The sequence below is a fragment of the Temnothorax curvispinosus genome, unplaced genomic scaffold (assembly GCF_003070985.1).
Source record: "Temnothorax curvispinosus isolate PA1 unplaced genomic scaffold, ASM307098v1 QBEX01018224.1, whole genome shotgun sequence".
In the NCBI taxonomy this organism is placed as follows: Eukaryota; Metazoa; Arthropoda; class Insecta; order Hymenoptera; family Formicidae; genus Temnothorax; species Temnothorax curvispinosus.
Genome location: NW_020228004.1, coordinates 527403 through 554872, shown reverse-complemented (window position 1 = coordinate 554872; position 27470 = coordinate 527403). Strand labels below are relative to the sequence as shown.

The window sequence follows — 27470 nt, the reverse complement described above, 5'->3', positions numbered from 1 at the left end:
CGACTTAAGCGTCGTCGCGGTGTCACCGCACCGTGCCTTACGTCGCCGTCAACGCCGCCGAATATCCACCAGGAGGCCACCTTCATTGCTCGTCCTCGGTGGTGGTGATCGTCGCGTGCCGAGGAAACCATTAAGAACGTCATCCCCGTCGTCACCTACGTGCCTCGATCCTCTTCGTCTTCTGCGTCCCGAGGTGGAAGGGCCATCGATTTCACGTCGTCTTTACAACATTCTGGAAACGAGACGTCGCGCTCGAGGATCGTCCGTCGCTGCTGGCAGTGAGACGATCCTATCCCTGGATCGCCTGGATAGTTCCACGTGGCGCCCGAACACGACGACGACGTCGATCGCTCGCCAGGCGGAGGGAGAGTTTTTTACGCATCGGGTTTTTACACCACGTCAACGCGCGTTTGATGCCTACTTTACAACAGCTGACCAACGTCGTCGCGCCGGAAGGTCGCTCTGTTTAACGGCCGTCATCTTCCGCGTCGACGGATATATCGACAGACTCCGTCCACAAGCGCCTAACTCGAAAGTACAGCCTAAAACTAAACCACGCGAACAATGTCGCGCAGCGCTGCCACGCGGCCTATGCAAGGTGAGTGATCTCAAATATTTATTTATTGACTCGCGATACACGTTGCATTTCTTACACTTACCTTTTGCGCTACGTTATAATAGTATTTGTAGACATCAATGATTCTTATTAGAAATAGCACATGTACGATATAGACGTAATATGATACACGCGTCAACGTTGCATCATGGATAAGAAAGAAGCTCTACTATAAAAAAAAAAAACGTTAAATATATGAAATACTCGAAATAAACGCATGTCGATCAGTTTTGATGGCTCATTGATCTGTTAATTCTAATTTTACTTCTTTCGAAGTTTTTTTAAATTGAGTAACGGAACGCCTTTACGCCTTACGTCATTTTTGCTTTCAACTTCCCCGAATGATGAGGCCATACTTCCAACGAAAACGTTGTGCGAAACGGAGTTTCGCCACCCACGCGTTTATTCCGGCAATCTCCCGCTATTCAACTGCTCGGTGATCGGTCTGTTATTTTCTCGCTAGATATTCTGTAAAGAGAACAGTCATAGCCACGTGTTCTCCTAATTTCGATAAACGACCTATTTTTAAAAATGAAAATTGTAATAATTCCTAATATTCCTAAATTGGCTCAGTTTTATGAAATTTGTTTATTTTTGTTCTGACATATCTTCTGATATATATCTTCTGATGATACAAACGCAAATAATATTGATCATCGCGCATATAAAGTTCTCTTACATTATTCAGAGTTACTTCATAAGTTTAATAATTCTATCCTATTCTTCTTACTTCTTCTACAGTCGTAATTTTTGTAGATAATTTTTGTAAAGAGCTAGTTTCTTTAATGAAAACCACACTGTTAATCATTAAAGTATGAAATTTAAACTAATACTTTGAAATAAATAACATTTTGATATTTTTAACTATAGGTGTTGACATTTATTATTTTAATAGAAAATAGTATTATTTTAACTTTATTGGTTTAGATCAATTAACATTGTTTTAAATAACGACATATTGAGTAGGAGTAGTGATGACTTATAGGTTTAAAATGACTCGAATTGAGTATAATTTGACATTACGAATTCAACAGTGTAGTACAGCTTTTCTTTTTATAAAACATTGTTCAATGACTTTTGTTAAAATTCGAAACTTATCAATCAAAATTACGTATCATATTTAAAACTCTCCCGCTCTTTAAAGCGAGACTTTTAATTTTTACCGACTCGTGTCGCCGTTCCCCGTTAAATAGCTCGAGTACTCGAGTTCTCTGGTCGTTCGTACCAGCTGCGTAGCAGCGGATCGATCGAAACGTTCGAAACCCCGGTGCCGCACCTGCGTTCACCACCGTCAGTGCAGCAGCAACCCTCTTTACCCCCGTGGCCGTCGACGCACGGCGTCGTCTCGGCGTCTCGAATTTTCGCCGCGCCGTTAATCCTGGCGTCGCGACGCCGAGCGTCGCGTGGCGCCGTCGCTGGACGACGCCTCGAGGTCGCGCGTCTCGACACTCGAGCCAGCCAACCAGCCAGCCAGCCAGCCAGCCCTTGTGTGTGTCGTGCGAGACTGTTTCGTTACGTCGCGGTAAAGTGCGCCGTCGTACTCCTCCGCCGGAGGGAGAGAAACGCGGACATACCCTCGGTGCGTGCCGTTGATTCGCGATTTGCGGTGCTGTGCGTGCGTGCGTGCGTACGTACGTGCATACGTGTGCCGTCCACGGGTTCGTTGTCAATCAGGTGTCCTTTCGCGCGCGCCGGCTCGTCGTCGTCGTCGTCGTCGTCGATTCGCGCTTGGTGCGCTCGTGAGGCGATAACGGTGACGGTGAACGACGACGGATACGGTGATGGTGATGGTGTTGGTAATAATGATGATGATGCCGATGATGGAGAAGATGATGATGATGATGTTAGTGCCGGTGCTGCGCGAGACGAGAGACAGTGTCCGCCCAATCGCCGGCTGATCTACTCGCGACTCGCGACTTATATCCCAGGGGAGAGAGAGGATCTCGCGTGTGAATCTCCCATTAGACGTCGACGATAACGACGATGTGACCATTCGGACGTCCGTCTTACTGTCGTCATCGTCGTCTCGACCGCGTTTCAGTCGCAGAGGGATCGTGCCATGTAAAACGTAACGTAATCGCGGACATTCTCGACGAGATACCGAGTACCGGGACGGTATGATGACACGGATTCGCTATCACGCATGCCGACGTCATCGCACCTACATCCACCTCTCCGTTCGGATTTCTGGTCAATCGAGGGATTCGTCAGGGCGTTGATATATGACGAATGCACGACGATCCTGAGACCGACGTCTGCTAACTGCGAATCTCCGCCGCGTTGATCCGCGTATACGCTCCGGGATAACCAACGTTGACCTCATCGCGACGGCGATCGATTGCCGTTTAAAAGCCTCACGGGCGTTCGTACGCGCCTCGTCGTCGCTGCACGCGCTTACGCGGTAAGGCTCCTCTCTTTTCTGACTCATACTCTTTTTCTCTTTCCACGAAATCGAGATCATATAGATTTTGTGTGTTTTTTTTTTACCGAGAAGAGAATACGAACGAATCAATTGAGAGAGCATTCATTAGTCGCGAAAATTGTTTGGAAAAAGCTTTTATTTATCGAGAAATGATTAAATTGTTGTGGAATTTATTGTTTAATCAAGGGATGAGGATCTTTGATACTGAGAACTGAAAAATTGATCTATTTCAGTTGAGCAAGGAGCATCGATTAGCTCTTTATTTTTACCGTGTTTTTACCTTGTTTTTCAGCGGAGATCAATTAATTCACGAACAATCGTTTGATTTCCGGAGATGAAAAATTAATTTAGTTTATTTCGCAAGAAAACGTCAATTGAACTTTCCCTTCTGTTGTTTCCCCTCCTGTTGTTTCGGTGGAGATGTAATTATTGGTGAATTCTGTCGGTTTCGGGAAAAATTAATTTAGTCCACACAGTTGAATGAGAAATGCCGATTAAGTCTCTCTTTATATGTTTAAATCGGAACAGTCGGATCTTTATATGTGCGGAGCCTATTTATTTCTCTTTCTTCTCTTTCGGTCTTGAATTTGCTTTTTTTCTTCCTTCTATACATGGATGTGACGATCGTTAAAACGACGTCGGCGAGGGTGCTTTTGTTGCGAGCGCGACGAGAGTAAAGAAGTCGCTCCCTCGAGAACGACGTAATGACGAGTGGAAAAGCACCATGCCGGGGTATTGAAATGGGGCAGATCATCCCTTGTGGCCGAGGAAATCTTCAAATTGCATCGAGACTGTATTTAAACGTATCTCGGGGAAAACGTGACGTCAACGTAACTTTGCTGGAGAGGATAAGGGACGGTTTAAAAGGAGCAAAAGATTTTTGTGTCTTATCCGGGTTCTCCTTTTCGATTAATTCGCTTTGTTAGAACGGGCAAAGAGGCCGCAAAGCGAGGAGGACAATATCGCGTTAGCGTTTATCGAATGCAAAGTGCATTTCCTTTTCGCCGCAGGATGAAAAGTAGGTTGCTCAACCTTTTTTTTTTTTCGATGTTGATTTTGCAGCTGCATTTGCGTGCCTGTCGATCGATAAAGCCGCAGAGAATGACGGGACAGGATGAGGTTCACGTTTTCATTTGAACGCTCGGTGAAGTTTAATTAATTAGAAGTCTTTTCCAGCGTGTCGCGAAACGCGTCGTTTAACTTGTCTTTCACGATTTCACGGCGAGACGTTTATCGGCTCGCTCGAGCATAACCCGACCTTGGAAATGTATTCGCCGGGAGAAATTACGGTTAGCGTTACGTTGATGACGAGGGCCCCTCCACCCCCCGGGGGAATTTTTTCGTACGGTCGCGCGCTGTCAGAATAAATGGGAGCGTCGCCAATGCCACGTGTTGTTAATCATCTTTATCGGTCGCTTTACAAACGTACGCGCGGATCAATAATAAACACGCAGATGGACTGGACAATCAACTAGTGGCTGAATTATTGCAAGGTAAAAGGTAAATAGGTGGCTCATCGAGAATTCTATTATATTCGCGGAGTATCTTGATCGAAAGTGCTGGTCGTAAAGTCGTCGGACCAGCGGGCAGACAGATTGTCAATTTTGTAGCCGTACCAGGGCCAACTAACAATAAAATCAATTTGCACTGAAAACGAGCTTCCGTTTATCCTAAGCGTGTATAAACTTCAGCTGCACTGACCTGAGGAATCAAGCGGATGCGTTTTTGCGAATTATTTATGGAACTTGTAAACATGTTCGCGCGCTATCACTAAAGTTTCTCATTATTGCGCAAAGAATTAAAAACCTGAATTTATGGCAAGAGATTCAATTGCTCGTTACGTGCGCAGGTTACGTACACTGTAAAGTCGAAGGAGGTTAAGATCAGTTATTGCTAGCTAGTTTACCGCCCGGATACTTATAGATGTAATGACGCAATTTACTTTAATCCGCCATTGCTTAATTGCTTCGCTCCATCGCGGCCGATGGAAATCTGGACCCCTATTACATGAAGTGTCTCGCTTCATCAGCTATAATGACTGTTGACATTCGTTGATAACTTTAAAATAGATTTTCGCATAATTTGATAGAACATCTAATTAACGTCGGTGACACTTAACGTCAGAGATTAGAGATTTTTGGCCGGGCTTCAAAAATATAAATGAATAATCAAAGCTTGTTTTTCGTCAGTCGAGCTTAAATTAGTTCCGTCAGTTAGCCTAAATGTTTACTTAAAGGGAAATTTAATTTGAGCCAAGATTTTTTTAGTCGAAAATTAAAAGTGTTTTGAGTCGCAAATTTTCCATGCATAGATTTTCTGCAATTCTATCTAAAGAATTTGCGATCGAAAGGACATCCGGCAATGGTAATAGACACTCTGTATAGGGACGTTGATTTACGCAAGACGATACTGCCTGTTGGCCTGGAAAACTTAAACTGGAGCAACGAGCAACCTAATAATGCTCGACACTCAGAGGGAATGAGCAATTCAGTTATTATTAATATCTCGCGGCTGGCTTGTGTATACACATTGCGATGATTAAATATGTTCGATATTGTAGATATCGTATATCTACGTTGTGTATATCACCAATATCTACGTTTGATGATAAGGTACAAATTCTTCGTATATCGATTCCGTATTAATCTTTTATAGATTTCTTTTAGAGTCTCTATACCATGGACAGAATACTGACCAGAGCTAAGGAAAAGTAAATTAAATTCTAATTATAATATTATATTATTCTTTTTTTTTTTTAGAAAAATTATTTTAAATAAAATATTCTCTGAATTTTTCGAATTGCATGCAGGAGTTTTCTGAAGAAATTGATACAACTAGGATTTAGTTTCTAAGCAATTTTTAATTTTGATGATCTTGTGAATCTTCTCAAAGTTAGCACTCTTCTCAAAACACAACAAAACTTTCTATCAGATAATAAGCAACGTGTCAACATTTAGGATCGTAAAATGCCATGACATGCTATATATGGTCGTACTGTCGTTTATGTCAATCTGTTTTTTCAACCCGTCGACGGAATTAGGCACAAATGGAACTAATTCGAGAGTAGCCAGCCGGCGATAGTATCGATTGGCCGGTCGGAATAAAATATACGTGAAGGAAAGAAAAGGAAGAAAAAATTTATTAAGAAAGTTTCACGACGTTTTAGACAGACTCTTTTTACGCGTTCCTTACGTTCCTCTTTATGCGAAATAGTTTGAAAATTGTTTTCACTCTTCGATCAACGAAAGATACTTTATCTTCGGAATATCGAGATTGCTGCCTACGTGATGATACCCCAGAGATATCTTGATTTATTTACTGATTCTAGATTACGTATATTAAAATAAATTTCGTTAAAGTTTACTTTCCGTATATTCTCTGGCAAGCACGTAACAGATAAATTTATATACTCTATATATAATATAATATATATATATATATATATATATATATATATATATATATATATGTAGATATCTAACAAGTTTAGAAAAGCTAAATCTTTTTAATCGTAAAAAATATTTGAGTTAAGATTTAAAATTTCATGGTTTAATTACTTTGAGAAAATAAATTATTGAGCTCTTTTTCAAAAACTTGGAGCCATTATACAAATTCTAATAAACTCATGCACCTAAGTGATAAAATGTCGTCGGTTGTCATGCGAACATTGCCTCCGACAGCGATGTTAGGCGTCCCACTTTTACGTATGTTTCCTAGGAAATTGTAACTTCGCGTGGGTCGTTTCATTATTGTTTCATTATGCGATAATCCGAGAGTGAGGCCGGCCGGACTTGTGACCCTTCGACTTTTGGCATCCAGCGGTTCCTGTTGTAATGCAATACGGTTATGAAAATGATTTATTCTTTGTCTTTTTATTTATATACTTTTACTCAATTATTCTGGCATTTTGTGTCAAACAAAAAAATACGTAGTATTTTTCAATATTGTTTTAATATGATTGCTTTTGGTAACTGGATTTTCAATTTGCACAAATTTATTTAAACTGAATCCCAGCCACGTTTGTGAAATCGTATCAATATATCAATCTAAAGAAATTATTTAGTTTGGAAGGCATATAGAGAAACAAAACGAAAATAGCATGTATACTTTCGCTTACAAAGATAATATTTGCTGTCGAAACTTGCGTGCGCAGTCCGGAATAATCGTTAAATCCAAATGGATTTACGTTACATCGCACAATCGCAGCGTTTCTCATTACCATACAGCCGGGTTGAATAAAGGCGAGGGAGGGAAAAAAGGCGCCCGGCTCATCAGTATTGCTCGTCTGGGTGTCGCAGAGCCGATTGTGTCACCGACAAAGCCAGATAATTGAAACGAATGACAGGAGGTTCTGGTCGAATGCCAATTATCGAATACACATCGCCGTTACCGCGGCTGAAGGTGCAAAAAAGCTCTATGGCACGGTTAGCACCATATATCGCTCGTGTTCCTTGAAGTGCTTCATCGTAGCCCCGCGTAAAACGATACAACGACTTACATAACGGATCTGAGATGCTGCAAAAAGTGATGATGCAGCTGACACGATAAGAGTACGCGGGCGCGTCGGATTTATTTCGATTTTAGTTTCGCCTATTCAAATTCATATTTTCGAGGAGCTCGTAAATGACGTAAGATGGACGAAATCGCGGTATCATCAAAAACATGTCTATAGAATATTCTTACGGAATGTTAATTTTTTTTATTATACAATATTATTTTTTTTTTCTATTTTTTTTTTCTAAATCGAGACGTGGAAGCATTGTGAATGACATTTCATTTACAACCCAGCGTTACAAAGATGGTCTGTCATGCATAGCATCAGCGAGTTGCACAACGCATCTCGGATGCTGCAGACGATCGCGTACGACGACGATGCACCCAATGCGATCGATAAGAGAACGCACGTTGCATTTATTTCACGTTCTCTCGCATCGACGGTATATCCGTTTCGTCATCAATACCACGAATTACAATCGTTACTATGAAGACCGTCGGCACCTTTGTAGGTAATGTATATGGAGCGTAACACGATTCCTATTGAAGTCCGATGCAGATATATCGACGCCTGTTCCGGTTATTTTACAATTAATTCTACAATTAATTTTAATAATTTATTTTGCGTCTATGGTAAAATTCTCTTTGAGGAGGAAAATAAATAAGGTAAAAGTATCAATATATCGAGACAGGTCCCGATATAGATGGAGAGTTAGTAATATATTTACGATATTAAGAATTTTGAATTATAAATGCAAAAATGAAAATTGGTTTGCAAAATATAAGATATACAAAATATTATGAAAAAGAAATTATATTGGCATAAACGTTTGTTAAAATAAAAAATATTTTTTTCTAAGGACATAGCTGAGAATCACATTTTATTAATGTTACAGAATATAAGTCATAAGCAGAACGACAATTTTCTTTAAGATAACTATCAGTGTAAATATTAACCGAACGTGACTTATTGATATGTATCAATTTTCAAAGTTGAGATAGACAGAAGATATTATAATCCTCTTATACTATAATTTTTCAAGTGTTCACGTATTGGGTCATTTCAACTGGTTAACATTTTAATAAAATTTGATGTTCAAAAGCAATTTTCCAACAAATATTTACTTTTCCATTTATAAAATATAGTCTGCTTTCACACTCTACCATGTCTTTATCAAAAATTGAATGGTTCTTCAACTTTTAGTAAGAAAATTCTTCGTATGTACTCTGTCCTGGTATATTGATACTTTTATCTTACGTGACGCGTGCGCGAAGAGAAGTATAAATGGATGTGCGTATTTCGGTCGCAAACCTACACCTCGAGATTGCACACGTGTTCCGAACTTTCTCTTTCCTTTTTTCATCACTCGCGTTTTCGGTCCGTTCGAATTTTTGTTTTTGTGCGCGTACAATATATAGGAATGCTTCTAAGTCTTCTACTTTTGTTTTTAGAAAGAGATAGAGAATTGATTAGTTTTGATGTTTTATCAAGAGAGTGCGTCTCGCATACACACTTGCACAAACCGAGCAATATATTGCCTTCGTATTGACGTAATTGCTCTACTCTTTATTTAGTTTCTGGGATCTACGGTTCAGAGAAAATACGCAAAATTTCCCTCGCTTATTCTACAATTTTTACGATTTAGAAAAAATATGCAAGATCTCTCTCGCGTGTTTCATACGATAAACGAATACCAAATGTTTATCCATGCAAATTGTGGATAAAAATTTACGTCTCACCGCACAATAACAATTTAGACTATACTATTATAATAACCCGTTGTAACAGCAAAGAGTCATCACGCTACGCACTTACTAACGGAAGTGGAGTACCGCGCGGTTCCATTATTGTCGAAAACTCCGCGCGGTGCTTTTCCAGACGAAATCCAGACGAGATCACGAAAGCCCCTGTTATAGACTGCCGGCCGCGCGTCACTCTAGAAGATCCGGGGTTAATTATGCCGTACGTACCATCCATATCCGTACTCGCATATAGCCATCGTTCTATACTTAGCCGCCCACGAGTATAGAGTGATTTGTTTATGATTTCTCTGAGCGAGAAAGGAAACCGACAGTTGGTTTCACTAACAGATATCTAAGCTTCATCTTAACCGCCTTTCATCTTCAGATTGAAAGTAAAAAAAACATTTATTTTTTATTCGGAAATAATTAAACAAATGATTAACTCAGTAAGAAAAGTAAAAGTTATCGAATTGTTATCTTTTTTAACCAACTTCAAAAAAAGGAGGTTCTATATTCGGCGTGTATGTATGTATGTCCATTATTTTCTCTAAAACTACTGGACGGAATCAAGTGCGGTTTTCACTGTCCTATAGAGCAATTCTCCAGGAAGGTTTTAGTACATAAATATCGCGCTAGAACATTAGGGTACGGAGCAGTAAGAAAATATGCGATAATAATTATTCATATTAATTTAATGAAGCACTAAGAAAGTATAAAATAAAAAAAATTTTTTTAAATCGAACCAACTTCAAAAAAAGCTTTAAAAAGTTTTTAAAAAATAAAAAAAATTGAAAAAAGCTTTAAAAAGGATAAAATAATACTTTTAAGAATCCCTTTTAATTTTTTGAATTCGGTGCAAAATGAATAATACTTTTCAATTTTTGAAGTTGGCGCCAAATTAATGATTCTTAAAAGTATTATTTTATACTTTTTAAAGCTTTTTTCAATTTTTTTTATTTTTTAAATATTATTAAATGCAAAAGTAATATATTGTTACTTGTTCCATTTTCTGAAATGTTTCTGAACGTTAAACATACGTGTAAGTATCGCGAGCAAAAGTTAGACAGCGCTATTTCTATATCGATGGTATTTCGGCAGTCTAGAATGCTGGAACAATTTCCTGGTTCGGCACCATTATATCTTATATAAGAGCCCTCTTCTATATATCGCGTCTCCGGCGCGATCGACTGATAGGTTTCGGCGGCGGAAATCCTTGGAAATCTCTCGGGCTCGGATACGCGCGCGGTCACCGCAAGGCTTGCTGGTTATATTATTTTGGGAGGAAGCCCGGATATTTTCGTTGCTAGACGCGGCAACAGAGGTGGCGGCTTCGGCGAACGATGACATCACTCTAGTATGCGGGATCAAGGACGGCGAAGAGCGAGCGTGCCGAACGCTACTCTGGAAGGATCTACTTGAAGCGTTCGCTCGAGTGCACGTGTACTTAGTACGCGAGAGGTGTTCTTGCTCTCGATAGCAATTTTCGAGGAGCGTTATCTCACACATTATGTTTATTAATTAAATATACGCCGATATATACTTTCGTATTTTTTTTAATGGTTTCGTGAAAGACGACGATCAGCTTTTAATTCACGCGCCCTTAATTAATGGACAATCGCTGTCGATTCTTTGCTTGTTTTAAATTATCATTATCAGAAGTCGCTCTCTCTAAAAAAGAGAGAGAGAGAGAGAGAGAGAGAGAGAGAGAGCAATCTTGAATTGCTCGTCCCTTGTTCTTCCAGCATTCGCGATAAGCTCATTAGGGACGAGGCGGAAGTGCATCAGACGCGTTTTGCGATGCACAGTTGTTTTGTTACCTGCCCGATAAGGTCATTCTGGTCTAGAAGCGGAACGGATGCGCCGCTTTCCGAGCGGTCAATAGGTATTTATGCATAAATACTAAGGGTAGTTGATTTCATAGGCGTACCCAGAGCTAGAATTAGCGAGAGACGGACGGCCGCCTCTGATGGAAAACGGGATACCGCACACCGTCCATTGCGAGCCGTCTCCGGTTACTGACACATAAACGCGATAGTTAGCCTACACGTGGGTAGATAAGTGTGCGTTGCGATCTTTTTCTATGACATGTTTTCGTGGATGGGAAACGTCTATTTAACTTGGAGAATAGCCCGGCGAGTGTGTGCGTGTCGGATACAGGCGGCTACGTTTCAGTGCCTATATTCCTCGCTGTATCTATTCGATTTATGCACGCAGTAACTATTTTTTAAATTTATTTATTCATCAATCTTGCGAAATGATTACTTGCTGTACAATTTGGCAAATTTTTTTGTCTTACAACTACAATGGTTGACTTAAAAATATAACTTAAAATGATATTTTTGTACGAATGCGTTTAAAAATCTTTTCAAATCTTTTAGAAGAAGATAAGGAGAAATTGCTTTTAGTATTTTTAATATGCGAACGAGGATTAAATTAATTAATTCAAAACGAGCTAATTGTGAGTACAATAATCTACTGGTTAGATGCCATTGTTTCCCTGCTTCCTTGATAACAGAATTCATCAGGAGAAGGCGTGTTAGATAACGCGTCTAACCATGAATAAACCGCGTTACCGCATGTAAGGAGAGCAACGATGATAATAATAATACGCCGTTCCTTTTTTTCCCTACACGTGGCAACTCGTTGCCAGCTCGAATTAGCCCTATATTTCCAAGGTTGTATAAACAATTAAAAGAGTATAACCTGTTAGTTAACATTGATTGCGATACCAAAACGTGTTTTTCCGATACAAGCGATAACGATAATTTTCCCAGAATGTTATATATTCTGGGAAAATAAATGATAAACTTTACTACGAGATTCATGCTGAATTCACTCTGTATCGCAACGATCAGTCTTCATTTGGAAAGTTTCCAAAAACCTGACTACAAGGGACGAATAGCGATGTAACGAGTAGCGTCGTAACAATCCCATTGCGAATAATCCAAGTTTGGTTTTTTCCACATCGTTGTTTTCTTGATCCTTTGCCGTGTACGATCTCGCGATGACAGGATCGCCGATTTTCTTGCAGAAGTTACTACTACAGACAAGACGTGGCGATCGCATTGAAGAGGAAGACTTTGACGTTTCGAGACCTTGTCGCAAGGAGAACGCGACTTTCTTGTCTTGTCTAAAAGGCAAAATTTTCGTGAATCCAAATTTCCGGTGACTTTGGAAGACCGAGAGAAGTTTCGGACGGAATTCCCTCGCGGTCACTTTTCGCGGCGGCGGACAATTGCGTTCTAACGGGTGAAAGACGCGTACGCTCAGCAGGTGGTACGCAACATTGAGCACGGGGGCGTCGGGTGTTCGGACCCTACGGGAGAATGTCGATTGGACGACCGAGTCAATCGAGTCACCGGAACGAGAGCCAGTCGAGTGGTGGGTACGGTGGTGGTGCGGTGACCAGGTACGTCGGAATTTGGATCGCGAGGTGCCAGCTGGTGAACTAATGCGGCCCCGCGATGATCGGCGGAGACGAGAAGACCGCGGTGGTGGGCCCCAGGTGGAAGAACTATGTAAGAGGCGAAGCGCGAAGCGGGGGGGACGAGGTCATCGTCTCGCCGCCGGCGGCGGCGGCGCGGCTCAGGTGCCAGAAGGTGGCAGAAGAGGTTGGCCTTATAGAGGGTTTATAGTTTGCGTAGGATAGACGATGAGCGTCGAGGTCGACACGCTGGAACTCGAGGTCTTCGAGGTGAGTCCTCAGCCCCTCTCGAGGATGCGACGAACGGAAGTCGGCGCGAAACACACCCGCGTCGTGGAAAAAGAAGCGGTCACGTTCGCCCACGCTAACGAGGAGATCGTTACTCGAGGAAATGCGGAATGCTCGACGATTGTATCGAGCGGTCTCGCCGGCGAGATTTTAATCCGCGTGTTTAATCCGGACGAAGTAATTGCTTAACGTCTCGCTGTTGTTTTCGACGCTTCCGATTGAAGGAAAATTTCCCGGGATTTTTCTTTTCGTTGAAGAAACTTTTGGAAGAGCAGAGCATTTTTTAAATATATTATTAAATATATTATTTTGGGATTTTATGATTTTGATATTGATAACATATCAATCAATATTATTTTTTATTATCTAAGTTTTTATTAAATATAGATGATACGAAGAGTCTTTAAGGACTATCTTGTATATAATTTGCAAGCTTATATTAAACGAGCAGGATTTTACGTTTATTTTCGTGCTTATGTAACTTAAGTATCTGACAATAATAACGTACTACGGAGTTTTAACCATAGTTACAATGTTGCCTGTTGCGTAACACCATGGCAAGAAGTTAACCACGATTTCCATTAAATTAGAACTTTTTAAAAACGTTTAAAAAATTATTTTTATAGAACATAATATTTTCTTTTTACAATAACGTTATAATAATATGTGTATATAGAATTTGGCCTTTTTTTTACACTAATGCAACGCACGAAACGTGCGAAAGATTTTAATTTCGTTCGGTATCGAGTCGAGAACAATACTCGTTGGGAGAGCAATTTGACTTCCTGACTGTACAACGGCGAGACTGTAGAGTTACGCAATTTTCGATATTATGCAATGGACTTCCGTTCGCTAGCCCGCGTGCCGTTTGACAAGTAATGTGCGCTTTGGACGAGACTTTGTCGGCGCGAATGAGCTATCATCGCGGAGCATGTAGATCCGTCAAGTTTTTTTCGATTAACACGAACGCACTCCCATCCTTGTTCGTTTTTTATTCCCCATAACATATTATTCATACCGGACATTCATACCTGCCTGCCCACATAAGGAAAAATGATCAGCGCTTAGAGATATAATTGATAGCCTTGTCACTGCGATATATCTACTCTCGTGAATACTTATTTCAATTATGTAAAGTGCACACGAATTCACACGCGAGTATAAAAATATAATATAAAATTGAAATTATATATGTACAGTACGTATGTAATAATATATATATATATATATATATATATATACATATACATATACGTGTTTATATGTTTTCTAATGAAATAATTTTTCAAATTTAATCTTGTTGTAGTAAAGTGTTTTGATTTCACTGATCGATATTCCCTTGCACTTTCTCAAACGCAAGTTTAATCTTGTTACACGTGGAATTATCATCGCGTGTGGCTTAGAACCAGCTTGCGAGAGTAAATCGGAGCATTTGAGCCAGTCGGTCGAAATATTCAGACAGTTTGGTCAAGCAAGCTCCGTACACATTTTCAATCATTACAGAAGATTTCAACATTTGCAGGGTCAAAATGCAAAACGCGAATATTAAAAGGATAGAATCGAAAACATTTCATATAATCAAAGATATTAATAAAAAGATAATAATGAGATTAGACTTTTACTTTTTTAACATTAGAATCTTAATCTTTTAAGATTATAAAAATATTACGCAAAATGGTCTTCGCGGTCTTGCGTTTGTTTATATATGATTATATGCATTTTGCTTCTGAGCGACTCGTACATCGTAGTACCGATTATCAGCGTAGACTTTGACATACACTTTCTCACGCGCGTACGTCATCCGCGGAGGAAAAAAAAAATCAAACGCGGCAGCGCACGGTCGCAGCTTATAACGGCCAATAAAGCTCTTATAGACGTTCAACTTTACGTTCATCGACGTGCTGAAGCTTTATCGCGGAGTACCGGAACAAGTCTCGATTCGCTTTGTCCGTGACATGTTTTCACGCACGCGTGCCGCGCGATCTATATTCGTATGGCGCCGCGCGCGCGCTGCTTTTCACGCGTTTTCTAGAGCACCCCGCGATCTTCGGGATTTATTTTACGCAGTCCACACGAATGGCAAATTGCTGCCGGCAAAGTGGAGCACACGCTGTGCAATCGTCCTTCACGAAATCAATACCCCATTTGCACAGAATTTCACTGTAATTGATAAAGATCTCTTCTTTCTAGAATTCTAATGTTTCTGATACAATTCGAAGATAGTTTAAGTAGATCGCCTAGATTTTTTATACTTTATTTTTAGAACTTTTTTGAAAACAAAAGTTTATCGATTATATCTGTGAAAAAGGCATGCTAGCTTCACAGAAATGTGTAATCAATATTTACGAAGAGTAGAGATATATCGCAACGACGGCTCCTTTTCGAGTTAACGTATGCATGTGAAATTATTGTATCAATCTTAAATCATCCTTATTTTTACGTTTGTCACGAAGAGACAATGTATTTTTTCTGCATCTTCATCATCCATGATTAGCCAAGATTAATTGGTTTGAATCGGTTTAGATCTCCTTTATGAACAACGTCCCTCGCGCTTTTACGCAATCCCGCAATCCTCATAAAAATATATAATATCGCGAGGTGACGTTGAAGTCTCGCGAGGCTTCTCAAAGTGGCCGATTTCTTTTTAAGCGTCGACAAACAAGATCTGCAGAAGCAAATAATGGCGCCTATTTTAATCCTATTTTAAGCTTGGAAAGTATTAAATCTAATAGTCATCACAGAAGCCTCCTGGCTAATAGTCTGACTGTATAGGCGGAGTGTTTCATCAGGTGCCGCGTCTGTTGTTAACAAAAAATTCATGAACAATTATTACTACCAAATTCTTGGCTACTTTTCGGACAATTCTATATCAACGAAATGAAGCCTTTGCATATCTTCGACGCCAATCCTCGACTTTATCTCTACCCTGCGTCTCTTTACTCCCCCGTTCGATCTTTTCTACGCGCGTCGCGAGCAACGGGAATTTTCACCCTCGCCCATGACCGTGAACGTTAGAACGAAAAAGCGCATTTGTCGTGCCAAACGGGCGTGTCCTCGACCGATCGTTCCTACCCGTCCTTGAACGTGAGTCAAGTAACGTGAGCGTTCACATGTCGCGCCGACCATGAAGGTGAAGGACTGCGACGGCGAGGTCGAGTCGGCGGACGCGACGACGCGTCGCGGTGCCGCGAGGACGACGACGGCGGTGTCCAGGAGCGGCAGCGAGGCAGGCGGGCAACGCAGATGCTCGATGCAGGAGGCCGAGGAAGACGACGACGGTGGCGGTGGTAGCAGTCGCAGGAAGCGGAAGAAGCGACGGAAAGGGCAGCGGAGCAAGCAGCTGCAGCTGCAGCAGCCGCAGCTGGAGGTGCTGACAACCGACGGTGGTCAGCAGCGGTCGCACGCGACACTCACCCTCGCCTCGTCGTCCGACGAGGTGGAGGCGATGGGCGAGTGCTCGAAGAGGGACTCGTCCAGCAGCCTGGGCGGCGGCAGCCGGCACAACACCCTGCGAGAGTCCCTGCTGACGGTGCTGGGCAAGCTGGTGATCTGGAAGGGCACCAGGTACCGTTCCGCCACCACCGCATCGTCCTCCTCATTGGCGCCACCGAGTTCGCCACCCGCCACCGAGTGCATCGGTCGTAGCACGTCCTTCTTCTCCAGCGGTGAGTTCCCACGAACGAGATCATCGGCTAGTTTTCCCTGGGAGTCGCACCGCTGGCTCGAGTCAAGGTTCCGGACGACGTGCATTTATAGTTGATACTTGCCAAGGCGGATATAAACAGTTACCATACGTGTCGATGCGTGACAATTTCTCTTTGATGAAGTAGTCTCGCGATAGGATTTGATGATATGTGATAGAGAGCAAAATGAGATAAAATGATATATCTTATATGGAAATATATTTTCGCGTTTAACTTGTAGGTTTCACGAAGAGAGTTTCTTGACATAATAAATTATTACTTAATTTTGTACATTTCTATTCTATCTTATATTAATATCTCGGAATTTTACATCATTGGGAAGAATAAACCGCGAGCTTTCTTGACACAGTCACTATTTGGCACCAACCGCGTCCGCGTTTCCATTTAACTGACACGCTGCATTTAAATTGTGTTTATGTTACTTTTTTTTATTTCGACTAGAATCCATCGCAAACAATAGTGCATGCACAAAGTTACGCAATGGATGGACGGCGATCAATGCCACTGATTTTAGGTATAATGCAAGTTTCAGCGACATATACTTTGTACAACTATCCAAGGCTCCGCGCCTCGGACACTCGAATAATTTATTAAATTCCATAAATAAAGAAAACGGAGTATGTAACACCCACGTAGTTTTCATGAACACGTGACGGCGGGGTGTGCCTACTACGCAAGGATCGATTCGATCGTTCTTCGTGGTAATGCCATGCAGTAGTGGACTTTGCCACACTTCGCATGACGAGCCAACGATTAATAGTTTATCCAGTTATGTGGAACTGCCGCGGTAGATATATTACAAGCGAATGTAAAGCAATGCACTTGACTATAAGACCGATTAGCGGCGAAAAAAAAGAAAGATCCGGCGCAGCTACTATATTTTCTATTTTAAAGGCTGTAAAATTATTATTTGTTTTGTTCCGGTGTATGGTGCGAAACTTAGAAAATAATACGTGATTAAAATAATTTTGTTTGCCTAATCGCTATGTAAAGAAACGTTTATTTCCCTTAGTATCGGTAAGTTTATTGCAACATCCGCATTCTTTTTTTCTCAACACGATCTATATATGGTAAAAATAGACAACGAAAGTATATAACAATCTACTGTAGGATCTAATGAGAATCATTGATGTATATAAATATTGTTGTATATATATATCAGCTACTGTTATACAGACACATGCGATAAATGTTTCGTTTATTGTATTATTGTATTGTATTATTTTTACAGAAACAGAGAGGCGGATTCGCGCCAATAATCGCGAGTACAACTCACAGTTTAATTATGCGGTAAGACGGAACATATCTTCTTGCATTACTAACTGTTATCAAATCTTAAACATTAAAAAAAAAGAAAAAAATGAAAGGTATTTTTAGGAATTTAATGTGTAACGGATATGAACACGAATATTTCTATTGATTTGCAGAATAATTACATCAAGACGTCCAAGTATTCGGTTCTGACGTTCCTACCATTGAATTTGTTCGAGCAATTTCAGCGGCTCGCTAACTTTTACTTCCTATGCCTGTTGGTGCTTCAGATGATCCCCGCCATATCCTCTTTAACCCCTATCACCACAGCCATACCGCTTATAGGGGTACTCACACTCACTGCCGTCAAAGATGCCTATGACGACTTTGTAAGTATTTCGTAATCAACGTCTTTACTATTTTTTGCTATATTTTGTGGAAAAAAATATACTAATATATATATATCATTAAAATAGATACATAAAATTATGAAAACATCTTTTAGAAAAGTATTCAAATAAAGTAGACTTTATACAAAGAGTAGAGTATGATCCGCGAAAACTTAATACAATTTAATTTCCAGCAACGGCATAGCAACGACTCTCAAGTAAATAATAGGAAATCCCGGACGCTGCGGGGTTCTAATCTTCGTGAGGAGAAATGGTCGCAGGTTCAAGTGGGCGACGTAATTAGAATGGAGAACGATCAGTTTGTCGCAGCGGACGTTTTGCTGCTAACGACGAGTGAGCCGAATGGCCTCTGTTACATCGAAACAGCGGAATTGGACGGGTACCGTTTATGCAAATCGTTCAATTAAATGTAAAATTGTGTATCTATGAAGATGTAATAATCTCTATGAACTTTGTGTAGGGAGACGAATTTGAAATGTCGTCAGTGCCTGCCCGAAACTGCCGAGATGATGGAAAATCACGAATTAATCGGCCAGTTCGATGGAGAGATCGTTTGCGAAACCCCTAATAATTTATTAAATAAATTCGACGGAACGCTAACGTGGAGAGGAAAAAAGTAAGATGAACGTTATATAAATGGAGCACAGCGAGAGCCAGATAAAACGGAATATTCCACAGAAGGCCACAGTTTCTTGTAGAAATTATATATAAAGATATCTGATTCTTGCTTTGCTCGCGTCAAGTTTACTTAACTACTGTTTATCAGCGATACCGATATGATACTAATATTTCACAATTAATTGCAGATACGCATTGGATAACGACAAGATTATTTTACGGGGCTGCGTGCTTAGGAACACGCAGTGGTGCTATGGCATGGTGATCTTTGCGGGCAAGGATACCAAACTGATGCAAAACTCAGGGAAGACCAAATTTAAAAGGACCTCTATAGATAGACTGCTGAATCTTCTCATCATCGGGATAGTGTTTTTTTTACTTTCCTTATGTTTGTTCTGCATGGTCGGCTGTGGTATTTGGGAAAGCCTTGTGGGCCGTTATTTCCAAGCGTACCTACCATGGGACTCGTTAGTGCCGAGCGAACCCATTACCGGTGCCACAGTGATTGCCCTACTCGTGTTCTTTTCGTACTCTATCGTACTGAACACGGTGGTGCCAATCAGTTTGTATGTGAGTGTCGAAGTTATTCGGTTCGTTCAATCATTTTTGATAAATTGGGACGAGGAAATGTACTACGCGCCCACGAAAACGCACGCTAAAGCAAGGACTACCACGTTAAACGAGGAGCTGGGCCAAATAGAATACATATTCTCCGACAAAACCGGGACGTTGACGCAGAACATAATGACTTTCAACAAGTGTTCTGTGGCAGGCAAGTGTTACGGCGACATCATTGACGAAGTTACCGGCGAAGTCATCGATTTGAGCGAGGTGAGTCGTTCTTTTATTGACGCGAAGATCCCTAACTCGATGCTGAATGACAGGGTACGTGCTGCAACATAAATTTTCATGTTATTACAAAATTATACATATTATCTAAAATAAGACAAATACATTATCCGCATTATATTAGCTATGCTTCCAATGCTGCGTGAAAAAAAAACGTCATTGATCATATGCTTTCGCTGAAAATTCTTTGTTATTGTTATAGAGGGGTTACATACTGCATTGTTACGTTATATATGTTATATTCTTTTTATTACAATCTGTGCTACATTTTATCGTGAATTATAGCCTATAAATAATCATGCGAAAAGCTATAGAACGTCTTTTTTTTTCTTCTTGCAAAACACGTTAAAACATGTTTACATTAATAATGCAATTAGCATTAAAAATTGTCCTTGCACACTATTACATGCATACGTGATTTGTTGAATATTCCTGATTGTCTATATCGTGATTCCTTTTTTACTCATACATGATAATTGTCTTCAGTTACATGCGAATATGATATCAATTCGTGGTCATATCTTTGCAAGAAATTTCATATACTTAGCATGTGTGTGCTGCATGTAGACGGACAGAGCTGTTACAACGTCGACGATGCGGTGGAAGAGCGGACAGGAATTTGTACGTCCAGTTTATACACCATTAAGTGGTCCGAATGTACGTCTTCTGGAACAAGCAGACAGGGTGTCTAATACAACACCGGAACCCGGGATCAACGGCAGCCCAAAGATTCCACACAAGTCTTCAGTACGCATGTTGATAATTAGCACCTCTTGTCAACGATCACGAAATCTGTACACGAAATCTTTACACGCTATCGCTTTTATCTGTATACCCCGTTGTCGTCCTAATTGTATGTATCATATTCAATATCATCTGTTTATCGTTACACTAGTAACTTATTGCATATAATATCATATAAGTAACAGAAGCATTTCTATTGTTTTTATTATACGCTCAATAACTGTATCTGTAGTGTTTGTGCACGTTAGAACTTTACACTGTGCCATAAACTAGATAAATAAAAGTCGTACCTATTCCTTGTATCACACAAACGCACGGTTAAGGCTAATTTCTTTTGTAGCTATTTTCTTGTAATGTATATACTTTGATACAATGATACAACTAACGGTATATAATCCAGGTCTTCCAACAAACCTATTTTTATGGAAACAAGGTACCTTACTCTGGATAATATGCTTTCTAAAGCTTTCCGTCTAGCTTTCTTTCCTTTCTTTTTTAACAACAGCGGATTTCCCGATCTCTGCCAATAAGATTAACTTTCTTTTACATTAACCTCGTGGTACACAAACAAAGTGCAAAGTTCTTAAAAAAAAATTTCATTACACATTTTGCAGACAATGCCACCCTTGGATTTCTCGTTTAACAAGGACTACGAACCAGACTTTAAATTCTATGATCCCGCGCTGCTCGAAGCTGTGAGACGGGAAAATCAGGACGTCCACAGTTTTTTCAGACTATTAGCACTTTGTCATACCGTCATGCCGGAAGACAAACACGGCAAGATCGAATATCAAGCACAATCGCCCGATGAGGCTGCCTTAGTATCCGCGGCTAGGAACTTCGGTTTTGTCTTCAAGGAGAGATCGCCTAACAGTATAACGATCGAAGTAATGGGAAAGAAAGAGATATACGAACTTCTCTGCATTCTGGATTTTAACAATGTGCGAAAGAGAATGTCCGTGATTTTGAGAAAAGACGGACACCTCCGATTATACTGCAAAGGAGCGGACAGCGTTATTTACGAGCGATTGAAAAAGGACAGCGACGAGATAATGGCAAAAACATTGGATCATCTAAATAAATTTGCGGGTGAAGGCTTAAGAACACTGTGCCTTTCCGTGAGGGATTTGGACGAAAGTTTTTTTAATAATTGGAAGCAACGCCATCAAGAAGCCGCGTTAAGCCAAGAAAATAGAGACGACAAGCTAGACGCGATATATGAAGAAATAGAGAAAGATATGTCATTATTGGGTGCTACTGCCATCGAGGATAAATTGCAAGATGGTGTACCTCAGACTATCGCCAATCTCAGCCTCGCTGGCATCAAACTTTGGGTATTGACCGGTGACAAACAGGGTAAGCTTGAAGATCATACAAGTATTATAAGGACAAAAAACTTGTGCTTGTGTTCGTAGAATAACATCTTTACGTCAAACTTTTTTTCGTACAGAGACGGCTATCAACATCGGATACTCATGTCAGTTATTGACGGATGATCTCACAGATGTCTTCGTAGTAGACGGCACCACTTACGATGGCGTGGAAACGCAATTAATGCGATATTTGGATACCATTAAGACGGCCTCGACCCAACAGAAACGGCCGACACTCTCCATTGTCACATTCAGGTGGGACAAGGAAAGGTCAGGCACATGAAAGAGACGGAGTACAACCTATCAATTTTTTCTATTGCTGATTCTAATTAACGCATTCTTGTTAAGAAAGGAAAAGAAAACTTATCTCTCACACTGAATGTGGCACTATGTTTTTCATGTAATGCTTTCTATGTCTATACAGTCTTGCCTAAAAATTTATCGTACTTAACTGCAGAGAACTCGTATGCTTAATACCCAAGCTAGCGGATCTCGCAATGCAGTTTAAATTAAAATTTTTGTAAGAATGAAAAACTTGGTACTTGTTTTCCGGATGATACGAGGATGCGACAAATTTGTATTTTGCTAGCTTAATTCATCATACGTGCATTGGTTTATACATATCCCATCTTCTCTATTTGTCCATCGCGAAGCCCGACTTTGAAATTACAATCTGCATGCCTATATCTGATAGTATTCATATCCTCTGTATTTAAAAAGCATTACAAAATTATCTTCCATTTTTTCTGAAAGATATCAACATTTGCTACTTCTTTTTGATAATATAATAATATGGCTATATTTAGAATGATAGATTAGGTCTGCCTTTTTAAATCACTTCAGATATTTTCCAGATACTGCATATGTTATATCTGAATATCCTACAATTTAGTAATATATATAGTTATAGATAACTGAGATTTACCATGATGCTTGATACTCACTCCTTCTCTTTCTGTATGCTTAATAATTAATCTTAGTGATAATATTAACACAACTGGTATGTTGTTTGTGTCACGTTCTTGTATCTATAGTTTATTAATACAATGCACTGTCTATTGTTTACGATTACCGTGCATCATTTTCTAATAGCAAGAAGTTTCAAAATTTCTTTTCATTTCGTTAATGATCACGATTTATTATCTCCGGTCCAATTTCTGTTATAACTGTGTCTGTTTTAATTGTGAAGTGAATAAATTTTAGAGTGAATTTCATTTCGTAAATACCAGATGATCAGCTTTTGTATGAGAAGAGATCATCTTTTGTTTGAAAGCTATTTTCTCTGCACAGCAGTGATACCGAATACAATCCTAGTAGGGACGAGCAAGACGAGCACGAGATGGAGAATTCAACAGGATTCGCGGTAGTTATCAACGGACATTCTTTGGTTCACGCGTTACATCCACAACTTGAACACCTTTTTCTAGAAGTGTCCAGCCAATGTAAGTTAAAGTGGATCACGCGTGTTTATAGAAACAATTTTGATGGCTCGAATCTCTTGCAGGTAAAGCTGTAATATGTTGTCGGGTGACGCCACTACAAAAGGCGATGGTCGTCGAGTTGATTAAGAAAAATAAGTCCGCGGTGACTCTGGCAATTGGCGACGGCGCCAACGACGTCTCGATGATAAAAACAGCTCACATCGGTGTTGGTATCAGCGGGCAGGAAGGATTGCAGGCGGTATTAGCCTCCGACTATTCGATAGGGCAATTTAGGTTTTTGGAGAGGCTGCTTCTGGTCCATGGCAGATGGTCGTACTATAGAATGAGTAAATTTCTTAGGTATTTTTTTTACAAGAATTTTGCGTTTACTCTCTGCCACATCTGGTTTGCTTTCTTCTGCGGATTCAGCGCACAGGTAAGATCTTTAAAAACTACGGTAACTACTTACGGTAATAATGATGATATAATAAAGATAATGATAAAGATAACGAAATGAATGATGATTTAAAGGCGAATATTATTCATGATGCTCCTTTGTAAGAGCTTGTTAGGGCTGTTTGTTTTCGCTGCACTTCTGAACTAGTACAATAAGTTAAAATGAAAGAACATATATTTGTTTTATTGTAACTTATTGCATTAGTTCAGAAGTGCAGAGAAAACGAACAGGCTTAAAACTCCTTTGTAAGAGCTTGCTCCAAAGTCGAGATTTTGAATATGAATTTAGATATTTTTCTGACATGTTGTAGAAAATAGTACATAGATTGCGCGCAATTAAAGTTAATTGTATGTTCATCTCTTGCATATATTTTCTTGCAGACTGTATTCGATCCTATGTACATTTCCGTCTACAATCTATTTTATACCTCGTTACCAGTCTTGGCGGTTGGCATTTTTGATCAGGATGTTAACGACAAGAACAGTTTAATGTATCCGAAGCTATACGCACCAGGATTACAAAATTTGCTCTTCAACAAGAAAGAGTTTTGTTGGAGCGCTTTACATGGATTTTACGCTAGTTGTGTATTATTTTTAGTACCTTACGGTAAATATTTTACATCTAATTATTAAAGGGATTGGTTTATATTATATTTATTTTGAAATTGTAACAACGCAAATTTATATGCTAACGTACATATCTTGTGTATTTTGACAGGGACATACAAGGACGGGGTATCACCTAAGGGTTACGTACTTTCTGATCACATGCTGCTGGGCAGTGTAGTAGCCACTATATTAGTTATAGTCGTGACCGTTCAAATAGCCCTCGACACGTCGTACTGGACAGTTTTCAACCACATCATGGTGTGGGGCTCGCTCATCTGGTATTTTATTTTAGATTATTTCTACAACTTTGTCATAGGCGGTAGTTACGTCGGCAGTCTCACGATGGTACGTATCGTCGCAAATTCTTGTCCGTACTCTCCGTAGTTGCCAGTATATGCAACACTTATTGGTACTTAATTCATGTCTGCAGGCTATGTCGGAGGCGACCTTTTGGTTCACTACAGTGATATCCTGTATAATTCTCGTGATACCGGTACTGTCGTGGCGATTCTTCTTCATGGACGTCAGACCGACACTGTCCGACAGAGTCAGACTGAAGCAGAGACTGGCACAACTGCGTTCCCGTCAAAGCCAGGACATACTGCGTACCCCGTCTACGAGACGTACACGGCGATCCTTACGCTCGGGCTACGCCTTCGCCCACCAAGAGGGCTTCGGCAGGCTCATCACATCTGGGAAAATTATGCGCAAATTGCCAAATGGTGGTGATTTTAAGTTTTCTATGCCGTTTACGAACAATGTTACGAAGCAGGTTAACGCCGCTACGACATCACCAAAGGACAACAGCGCATCTAGAAATTCACACACGCTGGACACGATTAATTTATAATAGTTCGAATGTTTTAGTCAACTCAATGGACACTAAAGTGCAGGTGACTAGTGAGGTTCTCTTAATATACTTAGTTACGGACATTAAGCCAAAATTAAATGCGTCGAATTTATCGATTCTGGTGTATCCCATTGAAATCGTGTTCCCAATATCTTTTTTCTTTTCTTTTTATGTTAATTGAGAGATGCAAGTGATGTATTGTACGTAGTATTCGAGAGGATCTCGTGAAGCATCGATGTCTGTGATTACGTTACATTTAATTTACATTTATTTATTTGAGGAAAATTTTGATCAATTAAAAAAATCTATTACGATTTATAACGGATGCCTATAAACAACGATAATAATGTTAAAATACAAATGTATGTAATTTCATTAATGCATGTATCTAACGCAATGAATTCCAGTGGGATACATTGAGTTACACTACAATAGAAGTAGCATATGCTATTTTATGTCTATACTTCACTGTTAAGCATTTATATATTTGTTATAATTATGACTTAAGTGTTATGTATTTACGTGTTCAATATTTTTAAATTTATATCTTTGCACTTTTGCCAAGTAAGTGCACGGAATATACATACTTGATTTAACGTTTTGTTGACACAATGATTATGTACGTAAAAATAATGTTTTATGATAATTATATACTTGTATAGAAAAATAGCTTATGCTACGATATAGACTACGATATGTTTTTAGTTGTTATGAAATTTCGTATTAATATATGTGAAAACAATCTTAAATATCAACATGTAAATAATTTTTGATATTTTGTTCGATGAAAAATGATAACTATCTTAATTCCATATAATAATATAAAACAACGTTGAAAGCAAGTATTAATAGAAAATACAGAGAGATATATGTTTTTTTTTATTTTACCTGAAATTATAATATTAATTTTCAATAATTTATTAATTAAATACACGAATCTTATTACAGTTTATTTATACATACTGTAGGTATGTATAAAATGTTTAATTATAATTTACTACAGAAAGTTGAGACGATTTTTTAATATAATTCACGTGTCTTAAAAAACCTTTCTCTCATTAAAAACTCTAATATGGATTGGAAACACATGTTCTCAACATTTAATCGTATTTGTAATCCTGTGGACAATTCTCAGTCCATTTTACTAAAAATCGTAATACAAAAAAAAACCAATGCGGTAAAACGATGGATGAAATAATTTGCATTATCATGCACTGTATATAATAGAAGTATTGCATAGAGGTGTCAAAATCTTGTAATATCTTATCTTGTATTATATATTATCCCAATATGAACATTATTATTGTAAAAACAGAAAAAAACGCGTTTACACAATATATTATAAGAATAATAGTTACATTGATAATTGCCTTTATAAAACATGAATATAACAAATGATTTAAAATATTGTATTATAGAATTGACTGTACATATTTTAAAGAGATATATATATTATATTAAATGTTAAGTATACACATTTTTTAAAAGAAAGTAATATATAGATAGATCGATTTAAAATAATATGAAAATAGTAGCTATATTATATATTACACTATCGCGGATAAAGTTTGCCTTGGACTGACTATTGAATACATATATAATATATTAAAGCGAAAAAAACAGTAGCGAAACAATAGAGAGTATGTATTTCTACTTTTAATATTACAATGAAAATTTAGAGAGAAATAGTTTGTACGGGGAAAGTATGCTCCACAATCAAACTATAATTTGAACGGAAAACATTAGAATTTTGGTTGCTTTCAAACATTGTGCCTAATCGTCAAACTACACAGAGTTTCTCGAGCTACCGTGATATTTCGTTAGTTTAGATTTATATGATGTACACTTTGTTTTTTTTTTTTCTATGTCAATAACAAACAATTATGAAATAAGTGTATTTACTTTAACTTACTAGTTCCAGGCGCAGGCATTCAGTAGTTTATACCGCAGTCTTTTTTGTATCACATAATATGCTCCTCCAAAGTTTGCAATACAAAAGTTGATTCTCTCAAATAAGTTTCTGAAGTTTTTCTTTTGCTTATCATGAAGCGTCGAATTTTGGGCAAATATTACATTCTGGAAGAAAGTAAATCACCATTAATCCGTGAAATGCTAGCGTAATGTCCTCAATTTAAATGATAATTGAGTTTTATATGACGTTTCGTATACTCGTTACAAAACAGATTTTTATTCTGAAG

At 39.2% G+C, this 27470-nt stretch overlaps 2 protein-coding genes across 8 annotated transcripts; one reads left to right on the top strand and one right to left on the bottom strand.

Moving 5' to 3' along the window:
- Positions 1-475: 475 nt before the first annotated feature.
- Positions 476-26142, top strand: LOC112468190 (phospholipid-transporting ATPase ID). Of its 7 annotated transcripts, none has more exons than XM_025037251.1 (16): positions 2325-3017; positions 12307-12886; positions 16118-16652; positions 17923-17981; positions 18119-18331; positions 18526-18731; positions 18813-18968; positions 19159-19801; positions 20387-20566; positions 21178-21919; positions 22014-22191; positions 23230-23378; positions 23441-23793; positions 24195-24420; positions 24532-24767; positions 24853-26142. In XM_025037251.1, the coding sequence occupies exons 2-16, from the start codon at positions 12740-12742 to the stop codon at positions 25270-25272; spliced, it is 4443 nt and encodes a 1480-aa protein (XP_024893019.1). In that variant the 5' UTR covers positions 2325-3017; positions 12307-12739; the 3' UTR covers positions 25273-26142. The 7 variants fall into 7 exon arrangements, with proteins under 7 accessions (XP_024893023.1, XP_024893019.1, XP_024893018.1 ...); XM_025037250.1 differs by having other exon boundaries at positions 23227-23378; XM_025037249.1 differs by having other exon boundaries at positions 22014-22206.
- On the bottom strand, positions 6591-9993 carry LOC112468191. The gene is made up of 2 exons (XM_025037256.1): positions 9349-9993; positions 6591-6863 (listed from the first exon to the last, which is right to left on the bottom strand). The coding sequence occupies exons 1-2, from the start codon at positions 9508-9510 to the stop codon at positions 6642-6644; spliced, it is 384 nt and encodes a 127-aa protein (XP_024893024.1). The 5' UTR covers positions 9511-9993; the 3' UTR covers positions 6591-6641.
- Positions 26143-27470: the final 1328 nt, after the last annotated feature.